General features: G+C 47.3%; 1 protein-coding gene across 3 annotated transcripts in view; it reads left to right on the top strand.

Annotated features, from left to right (window-relative positions):
* ZDHHC17 (zDHHC palmitoyltransferase 17) overlaps window positions 1-21,114 on the top strand; it is a 173,980-nt gene that overhangs the window by 51,228 nt on the left and 101,638 nt on the right. For all 3 annotated transcript variants that reach the window (XR_012647983.1, XM_075012521.1, XM_075012505.1), the window contains exons 3-5: window positions 502-624; window positions 6,623-6,700; window positions 9,016-9,160. Coding sequence is in view for 2 of the 3 variants with exons in the window: in XM_075012521.1 (XP_074868622.1) it covers window positions 502-624; window positions 6,623-6,700; window positions 9,016-9,160 (346 nt within the window). In the remaining variant the exon portion in view is untranslated. The remainder of the gene's footprint in view (window positions 1-501; window positions 625-6,622; window positions 6,701-9,015; window positions 9,161-21,114) is intronic.

Genomic DNA, 21,114 nt, shown 5'->3' with positions numbered 1-21,114 from the left:
AGGCTGTTTGCTCCTATTGGAGCTATTGAAAACATACGCAGACTGTACTGTATTGGTTTATACTGGTGGCTCATATTTTGAAAGTCTCATTGCTGGAATCAATAATGGAGTCATATAAACTTGTGGGTGAAATATTTTAAATGAATCACTTGGGTTTGCTAGGCACAGGTCACCCAACCTCTTTCTGCTTTAGAAAAAAAGGAAGGAGAAGAGGAACAAGTCTAGAGAATATAAGTGAGGGAGGGGAGACACAAGAAGAGACTTACTCTTTTTTCTTTCTACTAAGCATAGTACTGGCTAAACTGTGCTTCTGAAACAGCTGGAATATATAACAAATAATTATCCTGTCATATATGTGGGTTTTCAGAGTGGACATTCTGTATTCTATATAGTTTCTTATATTGTGCTAATCTCTGTGGCAGCTGAGTGTCTGATTATTTCCTACATGTTGATATATTTTGACTACAATAATAAATTTGGAATTTTGTGTTTTTCTTCAAGGTATGGAATATATGAACGGTGTAGAGAATTGGTGGAAGCAGGTTATGATGTACGGCAGCCAGACAAAGAAAATGTTACACTTCTTCATTGGGCTGCAATCAACAACAGGATAGATCTGGTGAAGTATGTGCTAATATACAGCTAAACATCAGTTTTGCAGGGAAGAAAGAGAGCTCGGTGGTTTGAACATTGGCCTACTAAACCCAGGGTTGTGAGTTCAATCCTTGAGGGGGTCATTTAGGGATCTAGGGCAAATAGATATTTAAAAAAAAAAAAAGGGAAGGGGTTGTTGGTCCTGCCAGGAGGGCAGGGGACCTAGGACTCAATGACATCCCAAGGTCCCTTCCAGTTCTATGAGATGTGTATCTCCACATATTTATTGTAATGTCTGTAAGCAATTTTTATGCTTGTTTATAATGCTGAAAAGACTTCACAGTTCCTTTTTAAGCTCATTCATTTTCAATTTTAAGACTAAAAAATAAAAGCCAGAAACTCATTTTATATATATCGCAGAATTTCTGGGATTCAGTAATAGACAAGAATTAGACCTGTTAAATTCCCAGCAGCAAGTCCAGGCCTGTTTCAGATCAGTTAAACCTTTCAGAACAGTGTTCAGCTGCATCATTTGCAATACAAGTAGGCTACTGCAAATTCTTGGGTCCAATGAATGGCACTTTTAATTTTCAATCGATGATATAGCAGAATGGATTGTACAACCAATGACCTTGAAATATTGCCTTTTGTAACTATCAATTTTTCTTCCCTGAGGAAAGCTAATCTTATGGAAGAAGACAGTGAATTTTCTAGACAACTAAGGCAATGTCCTTTTGGTTCTAGTATTCTCTTGTTACTGTTTTTTTTGGTCTTATACAATGCAAGAAATGATGACCAAATAAAAAATCCTTTAGGTTTTTAGAACAATAGAGACTATAGTATGGAAACTTATCACCCCTTTCTTTGGAAATAATATAAGCTAAATCTTGATATAAACCCTTGTAGTCTTTGACTGGCGGGATTTGTTATAAACCCAGAAGAGTGTGTGTGTTTGAGGGGAGGGCAGAGCACTAGACTATTTCACTAAGCCATAATACAGGTTTTAAAGTAGTATTGTAAGTTAATGTGCATGCCCAACCATACACAGAACCACATCAGGCACAAAGGGATTCTCTAGATAGGCTTTAGGCCTCATTTGTTATAGGTTCTTTGGTCACCAGACTTGGCTGTCCCCAAGTGAAAGTTGGCGTCAAGGGCATACTTTTCCTATTGCAGTTCTTACTGCCAGGACCCCTGAAGGAGAAATGTGGGCAGAAGTTTGTTAGTCATTGGTTTTGAAAGACAAAAACAAGTGGTATTGTAGTTCTCCTGGCAAAGGCAACTAATCTTCTTTTACACTGTCATGGAAAAGGGTATAAGGAAAATAACAGTGATTGTGGCCATATTTCTAATTCAAGTCTCTGAATATCTTCATTTAGATAAAAGGCAGGCAGTATTCTACCTTCCCAATCATTTTGAGTGAGAGTCTCTGGACAGAATTGATTTTTTTAAAAAGTAAGGTATCTGGATTCTTCAGGAAACCCGGAGTGTTTTATGTGAGAGTGTTTTCACTTTCCTACTTTTCTTCCTGTTTTTCATATTGTTTATCTTCCTCCTCCTTCTGACTTGTCCAACAATGGCAATAGCTGGAATGTTAAAGAAGACCTAAACAATTTAAAACACTAAAATAAAGTAGTACTGAGATACACACAACTCGAGTGTGTGTATCTATCTCAGTTTAACGTGATTCTGAGTGGGAGGAACCTAGCTCCGGGCTCTGGGCTGCCTGCCACTCAGAGGAGTGCGGAAACTGACCAGCGCTGCTGCACTGCTCAGTTTTCCCAGCTCCTGACAGGGGAGGCTGCTGCCCCTGACAGGAGCAGTTTCCCAGCTCCTGTCGGGGCAGCAGCCTGACACTTGACTGTCATCACTGTCAGGAGCAAGGAAACTGACCAGAGCAGTGGCGTTGGTCAGTTTTCCCTCTCCTGTGAGCCACCAGCATCCCAGAGCCAGGCCCTTGGCTGCCCACCTGCTGTGCTGGTCAGTTTCCTGGCTCCCTGAGTTATGCAAAGTTTGACTTACATAGGGTTGCACAAAACTTCAGTGTCCACCTGTATCGGGGGTCTACTGTATACGTATTTTTGTCTGGTACTTTAATATCTTTGTTAAAAAGGTATGGTGGCATCTGAAAGCAATTCGTAAAATGCAATCTTACTTGTACTCACTTATTTATTCAGTAAATGCAAGTAGTTTATCATGGTTAATGTCTTCAATGATGTGCTTATATTACAAATACTTCCCCCTGAATTGGCGTGATTCTTAATAGAGTCCAGAGACTGAACAAGCACTGAAGCAGAACTGTTCCCTCCTCCAGAAGTACTGATTGTTGCTTTGTCAGGGATTTAAGTATAGAGGTGAAGTAGGTGAGAACTGAAGTTAATGAAGCAGTTCTGCACAATACATGTCTGCTTTATGGCTTGTTTCTGGCTAAGATAATTATCCACTCATTGTCACGATCTCTTAGAAACTCCCACAGCTCCACTAAATTCACCTGCAATCTGCTAGCTTTATTAAATTTTCAGGCAAGTTGTAACTCTGGAGTTATGCCATTTCTAAGGCCTCATTTAGGCCTTCCTTATTACGAAAGAGGGAAACCAAGTTAGTGATGTATAATCCCTCTTTCAGCGATCCAGTACTCTGTTTCTTCTGTTGCAGATATTCTTGTAACTAGGTGTTTTGTGCCTTGTCATATGATTACTTCATACATGACTTGATAGCAAAATCACTGTTGAAAATTCAGATGATGAACCAGAATGGCAGATTTGAACATTTACCATGTTGATGATGGGTTGGAGGGATGTTTTGGAGTACAGGTTAAACCCCTATCCTCTGGTGCCCTGGATATGTGACCAGTGCCTGAGAGGAGGTCAATATTTTCTAGCACATTACCAGCACTTACATAGATGAGTGGGCTCTTAGAAGACATTTAAAGGTAAATTACAGTGAAAGAACAGCATAGATCACTGAGAGCCAGGACTGATGGCTGTAAGCAAATTTTATAGGACCATGGGAAACTTGGCCACACCCAAGTGTCTGGCTAACAAAAATCGTGCTGGATTGTGGAGTTTGCTGGATGAGAGAGTTCCAGATTAGAGAGGTTTAACCTGTACAGGTCTGAATTTCATAGCTTGTTTCTTGATGCAGACTGGGCTGAACTTAAAAATCTTGGATCTAAACACCTCCAGGTTTTAGGATGCCTGAAATCTTGATTTGACACCACATTTTGCATGTAGGGTTCAATTTTTAAGTGTTACAGATATATTTTTTCATTGTCCTGCATTGAAGAAATTATATTGTTAAGGTCTCTGGGAAGACTTGTGTTTAAAATTGTTTTTTTTCCCCCAGTATCTTTCTCATTTTACTAATTTAATCTCACAGGGAAAGCATTCTTCAGTAGGGAAAAAGAATAATCACAGAATTATCTCAAAAATATGAGTTGTTACAGATTAAATGTGGATAATTCAATTTGTTTTACAAGTTGTTGGTCAGATTGAAGATGTTTTTTTAGAAAAATTAGAAGTGTCTGAATAGAAATGAAAGCATCAGGTTTTTGTCCTCTAATAACTGTAATTGAGCGTGTTAAGTCTCTACACTTGGTTAAAAGCATAACAGAAATATTCATTCTTGGAACAATTATTTCAGTGAGGACATTCCAGTAATAACACATGCTGCAAATTTAAATGGTCTAAAACTGTTTTACCTTCACTCAAATCTGCAAGTATTCTAGTCTGTTTTCCATAATCAAACACAAAGGGTGAGTCTACACTAGCTTTCCATTTTGAAATCCATTTCGAAAGGTGGTCTAATTTTGAAAGAGGCTGTGGAGCGCCTACACACAGTGGCCTCTTTCGAAATTATTTTCAGCATAAAGGTGTGTGCATTTTGAAATCGCTCTTCCCATCTGATTTCAGGAAGAGCGGCCCCTTCCGAAATTGAATTCGAAAGAGGGCATGTGTAGGTCCGCCATGGCAGCGGCCACAGGGAGTGCGGAGATACTCTTGCCAGCCCCAGCGGGGCTCTGTGGTGTCTGGGTCCAGCCGCCCTTAAAGCTGCAAGGACCCAGAAACCCTGTGCAGGAAACTGAGTGTATGCTGGCAGCCTCAGGAACATGAGCTCTGTCAGGCACACCCTGCATCTGCTCCCACACACTGGCTGCACATCTCACCAGTCAGATGGTGAGCACCCAAGACCCCAGGAGTCCCTCTCTTCTCAGCCAGAGGGGTCATTGGAGGCCAGCCAGGGCCAGAAAAGGAGAGGCCCTTCATGGACAGAGGCTGAGGTAAAAAACTTCCTCAGCTTCTGGGGGGATGAAGGTGTGCTGTAGCACAGTACTGATGGGCTCAGGAATGCTGCAGCCTTCGATCACCTGTCCCTGGGGCTCCGGAATTGTGGCCGCCCTCTCCTCACAGCTGATCAGGTGCAATCAAAGGTCAAAGAACTGATGCAGGCCTGCAGTTGGGCCCAGGTATTCAGGCAGGTGCTTGCGGGCAGGGACCACCCCAAGGTGCCCATACTATAAGGAGCTACACCACGCTATGGTCTGCGGTGCAGATTACTATATAGGTTCCATTGAGGGCACCAGAGCAGTTGGGGAACCGAATGGCTGCAAATCCTGGCATGGCAGTGTCAAGATCCCGGACCCAGATGGCCCTCCTCAGGATGACACGGTTGATCTCCTTGACCACCTGTGTGAGGGAGGGCATCGACAATTGGGCCTACACGGCAGGGTGCCCCATGGCCCTCTATGCCCTTCCCCTTGAGGGTCATCCAGCCTCCTCCTCTGCAGGGTGCCCTGGCCCAGGAGCCCACTCCTTCTTCCCCATGGTGGGTGTGGGACCGCAGCCTGACTTACCTGCAGGAGGACGGCCCCGACAATGGCCTTGACCACCCCGAATTGGTGTCCAACTGAATGGTGGCTGTCCCTGGTGGCCGGCTTCCACAATGTAATCTCCACCCTTTTCTCGAGTGGGAGCATGGGCTGCATGCAGGTGTCCTCATGCTGCAGGACGTGTGAGAGCCGGTGACACAGCTCCATGAATGTCTGTCTCAACATCCTAAGGTTCTGGAGCCACCTTTGTCATCCCACCGGCCCATCACCAGCTTCTACCACCAGCCTCTGCTGCTGGGGTACCTCCGGAGGGGACGGGGAATGGTGCGCTGCAGGTGCCCTGTGGCCAGGGCCTGCAGGTCCCCCGTGGGAGGGGTTGTGGACTTCAGGGCTTCCATCAGGGCCAGGATCACCATGGCTAGCTGAGCCCTGGAGTTGGGGGAGTTGTTGTCCTAGGGAAGGTTCTGGGGCTCCATGTGCTGCAGCCTTTGCTCTGATCACATTGTCTGCAATGCAGTCCGCAGCTCAGCAGCCCTCTACTTGTGCAGGGTTGGTGTGTTTGGGAGGGGCCTTTTAAGGGGACGGCTGGCTGCAAGCCCTGGAAGGCTTGTCAGCCATGCGACCCCATGTGCGCCATTCTCTGGCTTGTTCTTTTGAAAGGGCATGTGTTGCTGTGTGGACACTCCCTTTCAAAAGAATGGAAGGCTCTTTCAAAAGAGCAGATCAGCATTACGCTCCGCTTTGTGCGTGTGGGTGCGTCCTTTCAAAATCCCTTCTTTCGATTCTGATTTTTGAAATTCAGGCTTTTGAAATTTGAGTATAATATAGACACAGCCGAAGTTTTCTTTAATCTGTCAAATATATTTAATTACAACTTCGTTAAAATGTTTTAAATAACTTTCTCTCTCTTAATAATATAAATCCTTTCACATGAACACACAGTGATAACTAAAATAGCAATCATGCTGTTAAGAAAAGTAATGTCAAAATAGTACTACAGCAGCAAAAAGCTGTATGCATCAGAAATGCAAGACTGGCAATTTTAAGGAGGAGATGAGTTACAGGAAGGCTGAGCATTGTTTTTACATATGCATCTTAGAGCCATTTTTAATTCAATATTTGTCACTTACCTTCTGTGTTTATTGTTGTAATTAAAGCAATCTAGGTTAAATACGTATTTTTTTTTCATTTTGTTTTTAGATTCTACATATCAAAAGGTGCTATTGTTGATCAGCTGGGAGGAGATTTAAATTCCACCCCACTTCACTGGGCAACGAGGTGGGGAAAAATTCTTGTTTTTTCTTCACTCCCACTTTAATTAGTAATTTATTTATTGTAATGAAATTCCTTTATATGTTTCTATTTTGGGAATGTGTAGTGCTTCCACGAAAGAATGATCTTGGGAAAGTGGGTTGCTGGTAGTAATGGAGTACAGGCTGAACCTTTATAGTCTGGATTTCTGTGGCCTGGCAACATCTGTGGTTCCTAGGCAAGAGCACTCATGGGGAATAGACGGGCCCTGAGCTCAGCAACTCCTCCCTCACCCTCCCAGAGCTTCTGGAGCATTGCAGATAGCTCATTTGCAGCATTTAGGTGCAGGGAGGGAGAGGGATAGAGTTGGGGGGGAACTTGGGGTGGGGGCAGAGGAGAAGAGGTGGAATGACTGTGGCACCCCCCACCTGAGGGCAAGGGGTGTGGTACTGCAGCCGATGGTAGGGGCAGGGAGCGTCACCTGGGTGCACAGGACTCAGTGCACTCCCAGGTTGATATACTTCTGGTTTGCTGCCAACCCACCTCTTCCCTGGAGTGTCCCTCCCTACCTCAGTCCTCACTTATTCAATGCTGCTGTGGGATTGGAGCCCCACAGCTAGCAGCAGCAGCAGAGGGGCTGACATTAACTTTCCCTGGTCAGACAGATGCCCTTTTTTCAGGAACAATCAGGTCCCATGGCTGCTGGACCAGGGAGGTACAACCTGTACATCATATGTTTTGGCTTACAGGGACAGGGCAATACAGTTCATCTATTGGCCAGCTTGCTAGTTTCAGATGTAGGGGATGCTGATTGTTATAAGCAAGGATATACATTGTACAAAAATTGCAGTCAGTGATTGCTTTGTGGCTCTCTTTATTACTACTTTGGGAATCTTGCTTTTGAAGATATGGTGGATCTCCTAATATAGAAATGGAAGGTATGAGTCAGATTATGGTTTGTGTCTGATGTTGCCCAGACTATTGCCATATAAATTTAAGACGTTATTAGGACAGCAGAATTATTATGTAGGATACTGTCAAAGATTAAAAGAGTTGGATGATCACCTGTGAATAGTACCACATAGGCAACTTTCTTCAAATATTTACTCCTTCGGATACGGTAGAATAGAAATTAATGGGAAAGGAAGTGAATATGGTTATGTTGGCAAACCATAATTGTGCACTGCAAAAAGAAGGGCCGGGATACTGTTGCTACTTCATGGTGAACTATCCACTCATTAGGCTAATTTTGTTAAATGTCAAAACTAATTTATTCCTTTGGGTTAAAAATATTTTACTGTGTGTATATTATAAGGTGAACACACAAGCGGATTATTACTGCTGTAAATTAAGTCAGGTTCAGAGAATATTTGACTATCATTTTGATAGTCAAAATAGTCATTTTGATAGTCAAGGCTATGGCCACACAGCAAAGTTATTTCAAGATAATAGCTGTTCTTTCAAAATAACTTTGTGAACATCTACACTATGCACATGCTATTATGAAATAAATTCAAACCGGTGAGCACATTATTTTGAATTTCATAAATGTCATTGCAGGAGGAATGACACCTTTTTTGAAATAGGCTCCGTTAAAACACAGAATACTATTTCAAAATGAACCGTAAAGGTGTCCAATGGTACTACTTCAAAATCGGCACAACATGTCTGGACATGCTATTTTGAAATAGTTGGGTACTATTTTGAAATGGATTCTTGTGTGTAGCTGTGTTATTTCAAAATAAGCTATTTCAGAGTAGCTCTTCTGGAATGGCTTATTTTGAAATAACACTGATGTGTAGATGTAGCCCAATTGACCTAAGCCACGTTTTGAGGAATTGAGGAAGCCCATTTTGTCATGTCGCAGCTGTGCACAAACTGACAACTGTGCATATTTAGTACTTTATCACAAACATGGCGAGAACAATTATAATTGTTATCCTTAAAAAAGATTTTATACATGTTTTAAATATATTACAGGGCAAGTGTCAGCCCTGAATCAGTACTTTTTTCCCCATAGTAGAAGGATACATTGCATCCTCTCCCACGTTAAAAAAAACAAAACACTGTTTATAGACAATTTTATGAAATAAATTTAAATTTAATCAGTTTCATCCTGGATTGCTTGTATATTTACAGTCAAGTGCATAGTACTCACCATTTTCAAAGGAGAAGTTGCCGTAAGCTTTAGGTCAGTGATATAGTTTAATAAAAATGTTTGACTTCAGCATTTTGCTATCCAAATATATTACCAGATTTGTTTTACACTATATATAAACTGTGTGTGTGTACGCGTACATTTATATAGTTAACTATGTGTTTGTGTTCACTGTTATGTTTAGACAGGGTCACTTATCCATGGTCGTACAACTGATGAAGTACGGTGCAGATCCGTCACTAATTGATGGGGAAGGATGCAGCTGTATTCACTTAGCTGCACAGTTCGGGCATACATCTATTGTTGCTTACCTGATAGCAAAGGGACAGGTAAATTCAAGTAAAATAGCAAATTGTAAAGAATAGATTTCAAAGCAGAATATTTCACTTGTAAGAAAACAATTAAAAACTATGCCTATAGTTTAGGTAACATAATGATCTGTTTTGGAAACTGCCATATCTCTTTAATATTATCGTATGTACTTTTAGACTACTGCATTTAACTGAAGCATCTAACATCTGTAAATTGTTGGGGCAATACTTGACTTTTACTCCTGTGTGTGTAATAACTAGTATAATAGGTGTAAATACCTGTGTATTATGTACTCGATTCATTGAATGTGATTTAAGTATATTTTAATTGTTCACAAACACAAATCTCCCAATGAATGAAACCTTACAGTAACAGCAGACAAGAAGCATGATGACATCACAAGACTAAACATTTTTGTTTTTTAGCTCTCCGTACACGTATGGGTGTACAACCCAGACAAAGAATTACATAAGAACATAAGAACATAAGAATGGCCATACTGGGTCAGACCAAAGGTCCATCAAGCCCAGCATCCCATCTGCCGACGGTGGCCAATGCCAGGCGCCCCAGAGAAGGAGAACAGAAGACAAGTGATTTATCTCCTGCCATCCATCTCCTGCCCTTGTTATGAAGGCTAGGGCACCATACTTTATCCCTGGCTAATAGCCATTTATGGACCTGACCTGCAAAAATTTATCAAGCTCTTTTTTAAACCCTAATAGAGTCCTGGCCTTCACAGCCGCCTCGGGCAAGGAGTTCCACAGGTTGACTGTGCGCTGTGTGAAGAAAAATTTCCTTTTATTAGTTTTGAACCCACTACCCATCAATTTCATTTGGTGTCCCCTAGTTCTTGTATTATGGGAAAAGGTAAATAATTTTTCTATATTCACTTTCTCCACACCATTCATGATTTTATATACCTCTATCATATCGCCCCTCAATCGCCTCTTTTCCAAACTGAAAAGTCCCAGTCTCTCTAGCCTCTCCCCATATGGGACCCTTTCCAAGCCCCTAATCATCTTAGTCGCCCTTTTCTGAACCTTTTCTAATGCCAATATATCTTTTTTGAGGTGAGGAGACCACATCTGCACGCAGTACTCGAGATGTGGGCGTACCATAGTTTTATATAGGGGAAGTATGATATCTTTTGTCTTATTATCGATCCCTTTTTTAATAATTCCTAACATCCTATTTGCCTTACTAACTGCCGCTGCACACTGCGTGGATGTCTTCAGAGAACTATCCACTATAACTCCAAGATCCCTTTCCTGATCTGTCGTAGCTAAATTTGACCCCATCATGTAGTACGTGTAATTTGGGTTATTTTTTCCAACATGCATTACCTTACACTTACCCACATTAAATTTCATTTGCCATTTTGCTGCCCAATCACTCAGTTTGCTGAGATCTTTTTGTAGTTCTTCACAATCCCTTTTGGTTTTGACTGTCCTGAACAACTTGGTGTCATCTGCAAACTTTGCCACCTCACTGCTTACCTCATTTTCCAGATCATTGATGAACAAGTTGAACAGGGCATTATTATATTGTTGAACAAGTTGAACAGGGCATATATAATATTATTATATTATATTATTATATATATTATAAGTTATTATATTGTGGATTAAATTAGTGAAATAATCTCCATAAACCTGTTTTAGTATGTATCGATACATATATATTAAAGATCTGCTTCTCAGATTAACTCATCCAGTTTGCCAGTATTAAACAAAAGTGTTTTCAAAGTGAATTGTAGGCTAACTGGCACACATGACTAAACACTTGTTCGGGTATGGTGTCCATAACTCTTTTTTTAAATAAAAAAAACCTTATTTTTTACTAGGTGCTCCCAATTGTGTATTGTTATGTGAAATTGAAAGTTACTCTAAAGCACGGGTTATATTATACAATATGGGGATATTATGATGATTTCAATTTATAGTTTACATAAATGGTAACGTATGTTTAATTTTTATAAATGATTTTTAAAGTAAACGGTCTTTCAAGTTGTACAACAAAATCTAGTGAAACTAGCAGATCTCACTGTAGACTCGAGTATTTGTGCAAACAATCCTATAGCTGTATGTATTAGCATATCGTGTGATTAAAAACATTATATACTAAGTAAATGATATGCAGTAGACAGTGATTGTCGAGGCATAACTGAGTTTCCACTTCATTATTGTTGTTCTGACTGCTTTGGCCTTGTAAACTTACATAGTCTTCTCCTGTTCATCCCAAACTCTATTATCCAAATCTATGTGTTATTTGCATCCCTTCCTTGTCCACCACGTATCTCCTGCTAGGGTAGGATTCAGGCAACATGGAGGTTTGGATAATACAGCAGAGACTCCTGAACAGGGCCACAAGGATGTGGAGTCCCTGGCCATGAGGGAAGCCACCCTGCTGCTGAATGGTTTCTGCAGAAGAACAAGGAACCCCTTGCACTCCTGTTGATAGTGAGTCGGTAGGACTAAGACATAAGAGCGCAAAGGGCTCCTTTGGCTGTCACTCACCCTGCAGCAGCTCATCTCTGAAGGGCATAAGGTGTATGGAAGGCTGCCCTCCTTGTGGTCAAAACAGCATCCCAGCGGAGACTGGATGTAATCTGCCTGTTGGTAGTTCAGGGAATCCTCTGCAGCCCCAAGGTTAATGAATTGATTGAGTAGGGAGAAGTAGAGAACTCTGGTCAGGATTCTGTGGAGGAGCAGGAGGATGAAACTCCAGCTTGTTGCAAGGGAGGATATTCCACTTTTGGATGACTTCTACCTTCTCAGTTATTTGCACACCGGTTTATCTTGAAAAAAACTTGTTCCTCATGCAATTTGAATGATTGGGACTGTATTGTACTGTATTGGCTCCTTACTAAAGTAGCTGAAATGGAACAGTAGATGGTGCTGTAGCATCTTCAGTCTCATGTTGCTAAGTGCACTTACCTCATATTTACTTCCTCCTGAGAGTTTGGTTTATACTGACAATAGCAGAAAATGGTTTTATAGTGTTCTTTTGAGTTTTTAAAATACTTTTTCAGATCTATTATTTTCAGTATTCAGCTTTCATTAAACTATTTCTTGGAGTCCAATAGAAAAAATTGTTAGACTGTTCAGTAAGATACTATGTTGACCATATATACTAGCTCAATGTCTGTTAAAACAGCATAGATGATGTAGTCAGAAATTGTTAGAAATAAGAATAACATAATTCTGTGTAATCAGCATATTCCACAAATTATGCATTTTGTTAATGAATTGTGTGTAAAACTGTGATTTTGGGGGGGCAAGGCTTTTTTGTGTGTGATTAATATATACACTATTTTTAATTTCAAAGTCCCATTGCTTAAAGAAGCTGTTGGTTTAAAAAAAATTTGCCTTCAACATACAAATTTGTATACATAAGTTAAAAAAAGCTTTGCATTTTAGTTGCAGAAGCTCTTGAGAAATGTTTCTTGATTATTTATATATACATGGAATACATATACAAAATATTTTTTTCAAAAGAAACTGCTGGTACACAGGTGTGTTTTGTTTCTTTTGGAATTAAAAACATAATGGAAATATTTCTCCTAATCACAAGCTTTATAAAAGCTTATTACTACGCGACCTAAAAATTGTGTCACTTTTACCGTCACAATGCCCCTATAGTCATACACAGTGAATCCATAATATGGATTAATTACTCTGCCTATATTGAATGACAGCCAGGAAAATGCAGTTGAAAAATATTTCGAGCCTGCATATGTTCTCAATATACTAAATAGTTTAATCAGTAAATATTGCAGTATTATGCATTTAGGTATGCTTTTACATATTTGTGATGGTTATTGAAGTTAAAATACTATTTCACATTTTGTAAAAGAGTTAAAAAAATGGAAAATGTTACAAAATCCCACCTATATGTGTTGGAAAAGTAAATCTGATATAAAACATTTTGGGTGTGTCTACACGTGCACAATATTTTGAAAAGACTGGCCCTCTTTCGAAAGAGTGAAGGGAGCGTCTACATGTACCATGCACTCTTTCGATGTGAAGTCAAAGGAATGCAGCCCAGACATCGAAAGCTGGACCCCGATCCCACATGGGAAAAGCACCACCCATGGAAAAACCACATCGAAAGAAGGCACGTGTACGTGCGCCACAGCCCGCTCTTTTGAAAGAGGAGTCCTCCACGACGGCGCCCAGTCCGAGTGCGGAGATGCCCTGCCCCACCAAGTGGAGCTCTATGACCTGCACGTCTGGCCACTCTTAAAACTGCTTGGACCCAGAAACCTCATGGCAGAAAGCTGAGAGGAGGCAAGCTGCAAATGCACGAGCTTCAGGCAGCATGACCTCTCAGCCGCACCTGACAACACAGACAGGCACATGGCCAGTGCCTGGCAGTCCCCCGAGCCCCAGGGTCCCCCCTCAGAGCTCCCACAGGGCTCCCAGGGGTCTGTCCTGACAAAAAGAAAAGGGCCCCCTCCTGGACGGACCATGAACTGAGCGACCTCCTGGGCCTCTGGAGGGAAGAGGAGGTATTCCGGGAGATGGGGTAAAGCAGAGGAATGCCGCTGTCTTCGCCCACCTTGCCTGGGAACTGACCAGCCAAGGCCACCCGGAGGGGACCCTGGAGCAAGTCCGGAGCAAAGCTAGAGCTCTGGCAGGGCTATGCCCGGGTCCAGGACAAGGCCGCACACTCAGGGGCAGGCCCCTCTATCTGCCCGTGTTATAGGGAGCTCCATAGCATCCTGGGGCCCCGGGACAGCTCCCCTACAAAAGCGGTCCTGGACAGCTCGGCAGACCAGTCTGAGCCGGAGGAGCTGCAGGAGCCAGGACCAGCCAGCCTGAGCCAGGGGGCAGACACCACCCAGGACTGGTTCAGCGAGGAGGGCGACCTCGTCATCGACATCCCCTCGCGGTCATCCAGCTGGGCCCCGGGGAGCCGGTCGTCCCCGGAGATCCTCAAGGTCCCCCTAGTAAGTGCACAGCGGGGCCAGCACCCCTGTGGGCAGGGCAGGGGTGGCACCCCTGACAGCGGCCTGGGCACAAGCCTGGAGGCCCAGGGCCACACACCCTGGCCAGCCACAGCCTGGAACACACCCTCTGCACCTGCCAGCACCACCCAGCACCGTGGACAGTTCCAGGCACCCAGTTGGCCAGTGGGCGTCCCATTGGGCAGCCCACACCCGGGGATGGTTCCACCCAGGGGGGAAGCCCGTGTGCACTTGATGCCACAGGGGTGCCATGTCCACCATGGCCAGGCCCTGGGAGGGTCGGGGGAGGCGGGGCTCCAGGGCTACAGGGTCCCAGGGGGAATGGGGACGAGGTCCTGCTTGGAGATTGACATGCTATCCATCACCCCTTGCAGGTGCAGCAAGTGAGGGTCCATGCAGTCCATTGGCATCGGTGGTCTCCGAGAGCTCCCCGGAGGCATCGAAAAGGGTCGGGCATCCTCAGCAGCAGCGTTACGCAGGGTGCGCAGCCGGAGGTCACAGCGGCGCCTGGTGGATGACCCCGCCAACCTCCACCAGGTGGAGCTTATGGAGCACCGGCTCTGGCTGGAGGAGTCCGACCTGGCATGGCGGAGGGAGGCCTGGGACAGGCTCATGTCCCGCCTGGATGCCATCCATGGGACTTTGCAGGAGCACATGGGCAAAGTGGCCCGGCTCCTGGCCCTCCGCACCCGCCGCCAGCTGCCTAAGGCCCCCCCCCCCCCCCCCCCGAAAGGTCCCACCCAGGGTCTCCTGCCCACCCCACAGAGTCCTCCACCCCACTTAGCACAGATGCCCCCCCTGCCGTTCCACCACGCCCGTACCTTTTGGTGCTCCCTGCCCAGTCCCGGCCCTGCCGTGGCACCCGCTCCCGGGGGGGAAGGGGATCTCGGGGCTGGCATGGCTCTCAGCCCACAACCCCCTTGCCCGAGTGACCCTCCCAAGTCTGGCCCCCTCCCGAGTTCAGTCCCTCTCCCAGTTCTAGCCCCTGCCCCATACCCCCCCACACATAGTGTGCATAGTTGTTGAACTTTTACACCACAGTTTTTTACAGTTTATTATTGATTAAAGGTTTATATTGTGCACCACCACCCGTGTCCCGTGGTCCCATGGGAGGGAGGTGAGGCACGGTGGTGGTGGCGGTGCATGTGGTGGGGGGGTGGATGTATGGGGGGAGGGGGAGGTGTGGGCATTGAGGTTCTCAGTGCGGCCCCGGGGCGAGACATGCATGAAGGGCCTCCTGGATCTTGACACCATCGCAGTTCGCCTGGCGGCTGGCGACAGCAGCCGGCTGCTCGAACCCCATTTTGGCCTCAGCTGCCCACCCCTGGATGTAGGCATCCCCCTTGACCTCCACAATGTTGTGGAGGACGCAGCAGGCGCCCACCACTTGTGCGACATCGTGCATCCACACCTCGAGGCGGGCAAGAAGGCACCGCCACTGCCCCTTGAGGCACCCAAAGGCCCACTCGACCATGTGCTGGGCCTAGTTGTGGTGGGCGTTGAAGGCCTCCCTGCAGGGGTCGAGCTGGCCAGTATAGGGCCGCATCAGCCACGGCAGTAGGAGGTATGCCGCATCCGCAACTATGCATAGCGGCATGGTGGTGTCCCTAACTGGCATTTCCCGCTGGGGGATGAAGGTGCCGGCCTCCATACACCAGCGCAGGCCAGAATTGCGGAAGACCCTGGCATCGTGGGTTCGTCCTGACCAGCCCACATAGATGTCCACAAACCAGCCTTTGTGGTCCACCAGGCCTGGAGGACCACTGAGTGGTAGCCCTTCCGGTTGATATAGTGGCTGGCGCTGTGTGGTGGGGTGCAGATGGGGATGTGTGTCCTGTCTAGGGCACCTAAGCAGTTTGGGAACCCCAACGAGGAGAAACCCTCGACAATGGAGTCCAGATCCCCGACGCAGACGACTTGGTGCAGAAGCATGGCGTTCAGGGCACGGACAACCTGCAGGAAGGGAGGCCGTGCACTCTCGTGAGGGTGTGGCAGTGTGTTCCCAGCTGGCGACCCTCTCCTTCCCCCTACAGCCAGCGACCCCCGAGGGGTCCCTGTGTCCATGGGCCCCCTTCCCGTGGTGGGAGTGTGCCCCGGGCCTGGCTTACCTCCATGAGCACTGCTCCGACAGTGGCCTTGCCCACCCCAAACTGGTGACCCACTGAGCGGTAAGAGTCTAGGTTGGCCAGTTTCTACACCGCAGTGGCAACTCGCTTCTCAAGGGGGAGCGCAGGCCGCATGGTGGTGTCCTGATGCCTCAATGCAGGTGCCAGCCAGTGACACAGCTCCTGGAGGGTGTCCTGGCTCATGTGAAAGTTCCGGAGCCAGGTGACGACATCCCATTGCCCCAGAACCAGCAGCTCCCACCAGTCCGTGCTGCTTGGGTGGCTCCACAGGTGCAAGGGGGCGGGGTGCAGGCTGGGCATGCTCTGTGTCCTCAGGGGGGCTGTTCTGTCTCCCAAGGAGGAGGGCAGTGGCTGCGGCGACCATGCAGACAACGTGAGCAACAGTGCCCATGATGTCTGCATCCAGTGCGAGGAGCAGGGTGTTGTCGGCCATGGTGCTACTGCGGTGGGGTCCTGCGTTGCTCCTGGCAGCTCAGCAGGCCTCGGCTAGTGCAGAGCTGGGGAGGTGAAGGGGGGCCCTTTAAGGTGGCGACTGGCCCCGGGCCCCGGAAGGGCTTGGTGGCCATGCGACCCCATCCGCGGTATCTCCGTCTCCCTACTTTCGAAAGAGCCCTTGTACACGTGTGAGCACTCTCCTTCGAAATAATAGGACAGGGTCTTCGAAAGAGTGGGTCAGAACTGTGATCCGCCTTTGCCTTGTGGTCGTGTTCTTTCGAAAGACGGTATATTGATTTTTGAATTTTGTTTTTGCTCTTTTGACGGTGGGCTCCCATGTAGACACAGCCTTTATGAAAATATTCTGCCATTGAACTTGAAGGCATCCACCCTATAAATGAACATAAGTAACTTTTTGAATTTGATTAGCCCCTATGAGCGAGTTTAATGGGAATACTCATGCAGGAAGTTACTTATTTGTGTTAGAGTTAGCAGGATTAAACCTTAATGCCACTCAGCTCACTCTGTGTTAGCTTTTGGCTCCCACATGGCTCTTTATGGCACTCTTAGGGAATAAAACTTACAGTTGCTGTTTCCAAGAGAGGATCCTTGTGCTGTTACTTGTGAATGTGGACCTTTCTCTACCCAGGCTAGCGCTCAGTCTCTCTCCATAACACCTATCACTAACCATCTGAAAGCATGAGAATCTACAAACTAGTTTAGGTTGTCATAGATAAACAGCTTCTTTCTACAGGTCAATCAAATAGAGAACTTAAAATGGTTTAAACCAACCAGTACACCCTGCCTGCTCTCTACTTGTTTAGCTGGTTTATATGAAGTGGTACTAACCAATTAAAAAGATTCATCAACAACAACAGCGCCATTGGCATCTAATACCTCCCTCACTGTTTCCTTCCTTCTTACCCTCTCCAGTGCGGAGTGGCTTAGTTTCCGTAGTACGTTCTCTTTTGGCCTTATCTTCCTATGTAACTCCTCATTGGTGACCTTCTTCATCCATCCTGTTCTCAGGATCTTTCTATAACAGCTCCTCTCCAATGCCTCTGTCCTCTTTGAATCTTTCATTATCACCCATATCTCACATCTGTACAACATGCTGTTGAATATACATGTTTTCAAGAGGCTAAACTTCATTCCAAAGCTAATTGCTTTGCTTTTCCAGCTCTTATCCATCACCTTCAAACTTGCTCTTCCTTTTGCTCTTCTGGTCACTGTTTCCTTTGTACAATCTAGATCACACATCATGTTGTTTCCCAGATGCACGAACTTCTCTGTGTTCTCTAGTTCAATCCCATCTACACCGATCTTCCTCCCTGTTTCCTTATCTCCAAATGCAATTTTCTTTGTTTTATTGATGTTCATAATCAGTCCATACTGCTTCCCCTCCTCATTTAACACCTGCAGCATTTTTGCTAATTTCTCTTCAACTTTCTCAATAGTTATATTAACCATGAATGTCAAGTTGTTAATTCTCACCCCGTGCATCGCTACCCCTTTTATCTCTTCCTTAATCTTGTCCATCGCACTCTCAAGGTGCATGATGAAGATACTCAACAGTATCAGATCTCCTTGTTTTGTGCCTCTTCTTGTTTTAAACCAACTTTCCAACACTCCACACGTTCTCACCGCTTCCTCTGCATTATTGTTGATATCTTTCAACAGCCGTGTCAGTCTGCTATCCACTCCGTACAACTCCAACATCTGCCAAGTCACTTTCTGATCTATCCTGTGAAATGCCTTTGGAAAATTGATGACACACAATTGTAGATGTGTTTGTTCTTTCGAGTTTTCTCCTCTATCAATGTTAGTGCCAATATCTGCTGTATGGTACTTCGATCTTTCCTGAATTCTGCTTGCTCATACACTAGATGTTCTTCTATTTGTGATCCCAGTCTTTCTGTCAATATCATCATCAGCACCTTGCCTAGGTGACTCATTAGAGCAATTATTCTGTAGTTCTTGCACTCCAGTGTGCTTCCTTTCTTGCGTATTGTCACTAGCATGGATCCTGTCCATTCCTTAGGTGCCTTCCCTTCTTTCCACGCTATGTTACATAGTAGCCGCGTCTACATTAGCCGGCTATTTTGAAGTAGCTGTGCCAACTTCGAAATAGCGCCTGCCACGTCTACACATGTCGAGTGCTATTTCGAAGTTGAAATCGACATAAGGCGGTGAGACATCAAAGTCGCTATCCTCATGAGGAGATGGGAATAGTACCCTACTTCGACGTTGAATGTCGAAGTAGGGCAAGTGTAGATGATGCACGTTCCGCAACATCGAAATAGCGGGGTCCTCCATGGCAGCCATCAGCTGAGGGGTTGAGAGACGCTCTCTCCAGCCCCTGAGCTCTATGGTTGCCACGTGCAGCAGCCCCTTAATGCTCCCCGCCCCCTGTGTTCCTGTGCAGGAAGCTGAGAGCGCGTGCAGGCGGCAGCACTGACACGCGGCCCGCCTGCACGCCTCCCTGCAGTCCCAATCCACCACCCCCGCTGCGATGGCCACCCGCCAGCCCCCATGTCAGGAGTAAGGTGAAGGAGCTGCGGCAGGGTTACGCCCGGGCCCGGGACGCGGCCAGCCGATCTGGGGCCGCCCCCGCCACTTGCCGCTTTTAGAGGGAGCTCAGGTCCATCCTGGGCCCCCCGGTACACCTCCTCCCCCCCGGCCACTCTTGACACATCGGCCGACAAGCCCCAGCAGGCCCGGAGATGGAGTCCGCCCCGGAGGCAAGCCCTGCACCCCAGGGGCCCCCCCAGGAGCCCACCCCTGGGATGCCGGAGGAGGAGGAGGGGGAGTACTCCAGCGACAGGGGGCTCCACATCACCCTCCCGTCCCGCAGCTCCAGCAGAGCATCCGCCCAATGGGTGTCCCCCGAACGTGGGAGTGGACTGTCAGGTATGTACCCCCCCGGTGCACACCCCCGGCGTTAAGGGGCGGGGAGAAGAGACATGACCAGGGCCCTCCACAAGCCCAGATGACCATGGCCCCAAGGACAGCAGTGGCATGTCCCTCAGAAGAGTGCATCAGCCCTTGCCCCCCAGCAGGACAGCGCCATGCCCCATCCCTGGGGATGGGGGGAGCAGAACCTAGGGTCCCCCATGGGGCGGCGGGGACACCCATCAGCAGCAGCAGCATCTCCGGGGGATGGCAATGGGGAACCAGCAGCAGAGGGGTGGGGGGACAAGGGCCATGGGTCAGGGCCCACACTAACATCTGTCTCCACTCTTCTTACCCCCTGTGTTCCGCAGCTGCACCATCGGAGGGCCCGGAGAGCGCTGGCGAGGTGTCCGTGGTCCCGGAGAGCCCACCAGGGCCATCCCAGCAGGCCAGCCCCTTGGCGGAGCACAGACCAGCCCCAGGACAAGGCCGACAAAGGAGGAGCCACCTGCGGGCCACAGACCCCCAGCTGCTCGCGACCCTCCGGCGTCAGCTGGAGGTGTCGGAGCAGCGCCTGTGGGTGCAGGGGCGGCGGCTAGAGCTCCAGGAGCGAGCGCTGGCCTGGCACCAGGAGGCTTGGGGGGCCCCTCATGTGCACATTCCAACAGATTGCGCAGCACCTGGCCCCCCCGCCGCTCTGCCTGCCGCGCCGCCTGCCACTCCACCTGCCGTTCCTCCACCGTCTGCCACCCTGGGGTCTGCTGCCAAGGGGGACCATGAGCCTGCAGACACAGGCCGGCCCTATTTGCCGGTTCTCCCAGCCTCGACCAGGGCTCCGGCCGAGACATGGGTCACGCCCCCCAACACCAGGTGCTGGACAATAGGGTGCGGGGCCGAGGACGTTGCCCCCCTCCCCCTTTGTACATATTCCCCCCATGTTTGTAAATAGTTTTTGTTCTGCCCCCTCATGTACATAGTTCCCCCCTTCCTTCTGTTAATAATAATGTTGCACTGTTTTGTTTCAAAAAACATTTCCATTTATTTCAAAGAAAAGTGGGGGGGGGGTGCTCTCGGGTGCTCTGTGGTGTGGGTGTGGGGGTAGGGAGTGTTGTGGAGGGTGGGAGGGTGCAGTGGGTGGCTCACCAGCAGCTGGCCCTCCTAGCGTTCACCCCGCAGCCTAGTCAAAATGGGCCTGCAGGGCCTCCCAGACCCAGATCCCCTCAGGGTTGACCTGGCGACTGGGGGCAGCGGGTGGCTGGGCGTCAGCCCTGCCAGCCTCCAGAGCCCAGCCCTGGAAGAAGGCCTCTCCCTTGCTCTCCACCAGCTTGTGGAGTGTGCTGCACGCGTCCACAGCCTGGGGGATGTTAGTGAGGCCTGCATCCAGGTGGGTGAGGAGACACCTCCAGCGCCCTTTGAGGCGGCCGAAAGTGCGCTCGACCACCTGGCATGCATGATTCAAGCGTGTGTTGAACCGCTCCTGGCTGGCTGTGACGTGGCCCGTGTAGGGGTGCATTAGCCAGGGCCGGAGGAGGTACGCTGCGCCTGCGAC

Source organism: Carettochelys insculpta, chromosome 1 (assembly GCF_033958435.1).
Source record: "Carettochelys insculpta isolate YL-2023 chromosome 1, ASM3395843v1, whole genome shotgun sequence".
Lineage (NCBI taxonomy): Eukaryota > Metazoa > Chordata > Testudines > Carettochelyidae > Carettochelys > Carettochelys insculpta.
The sequence above is the reverse complement of the archived record's forward strand: the minus strand, read 5'-3'. Positions and strand labels throughout refer to the sequence as shown.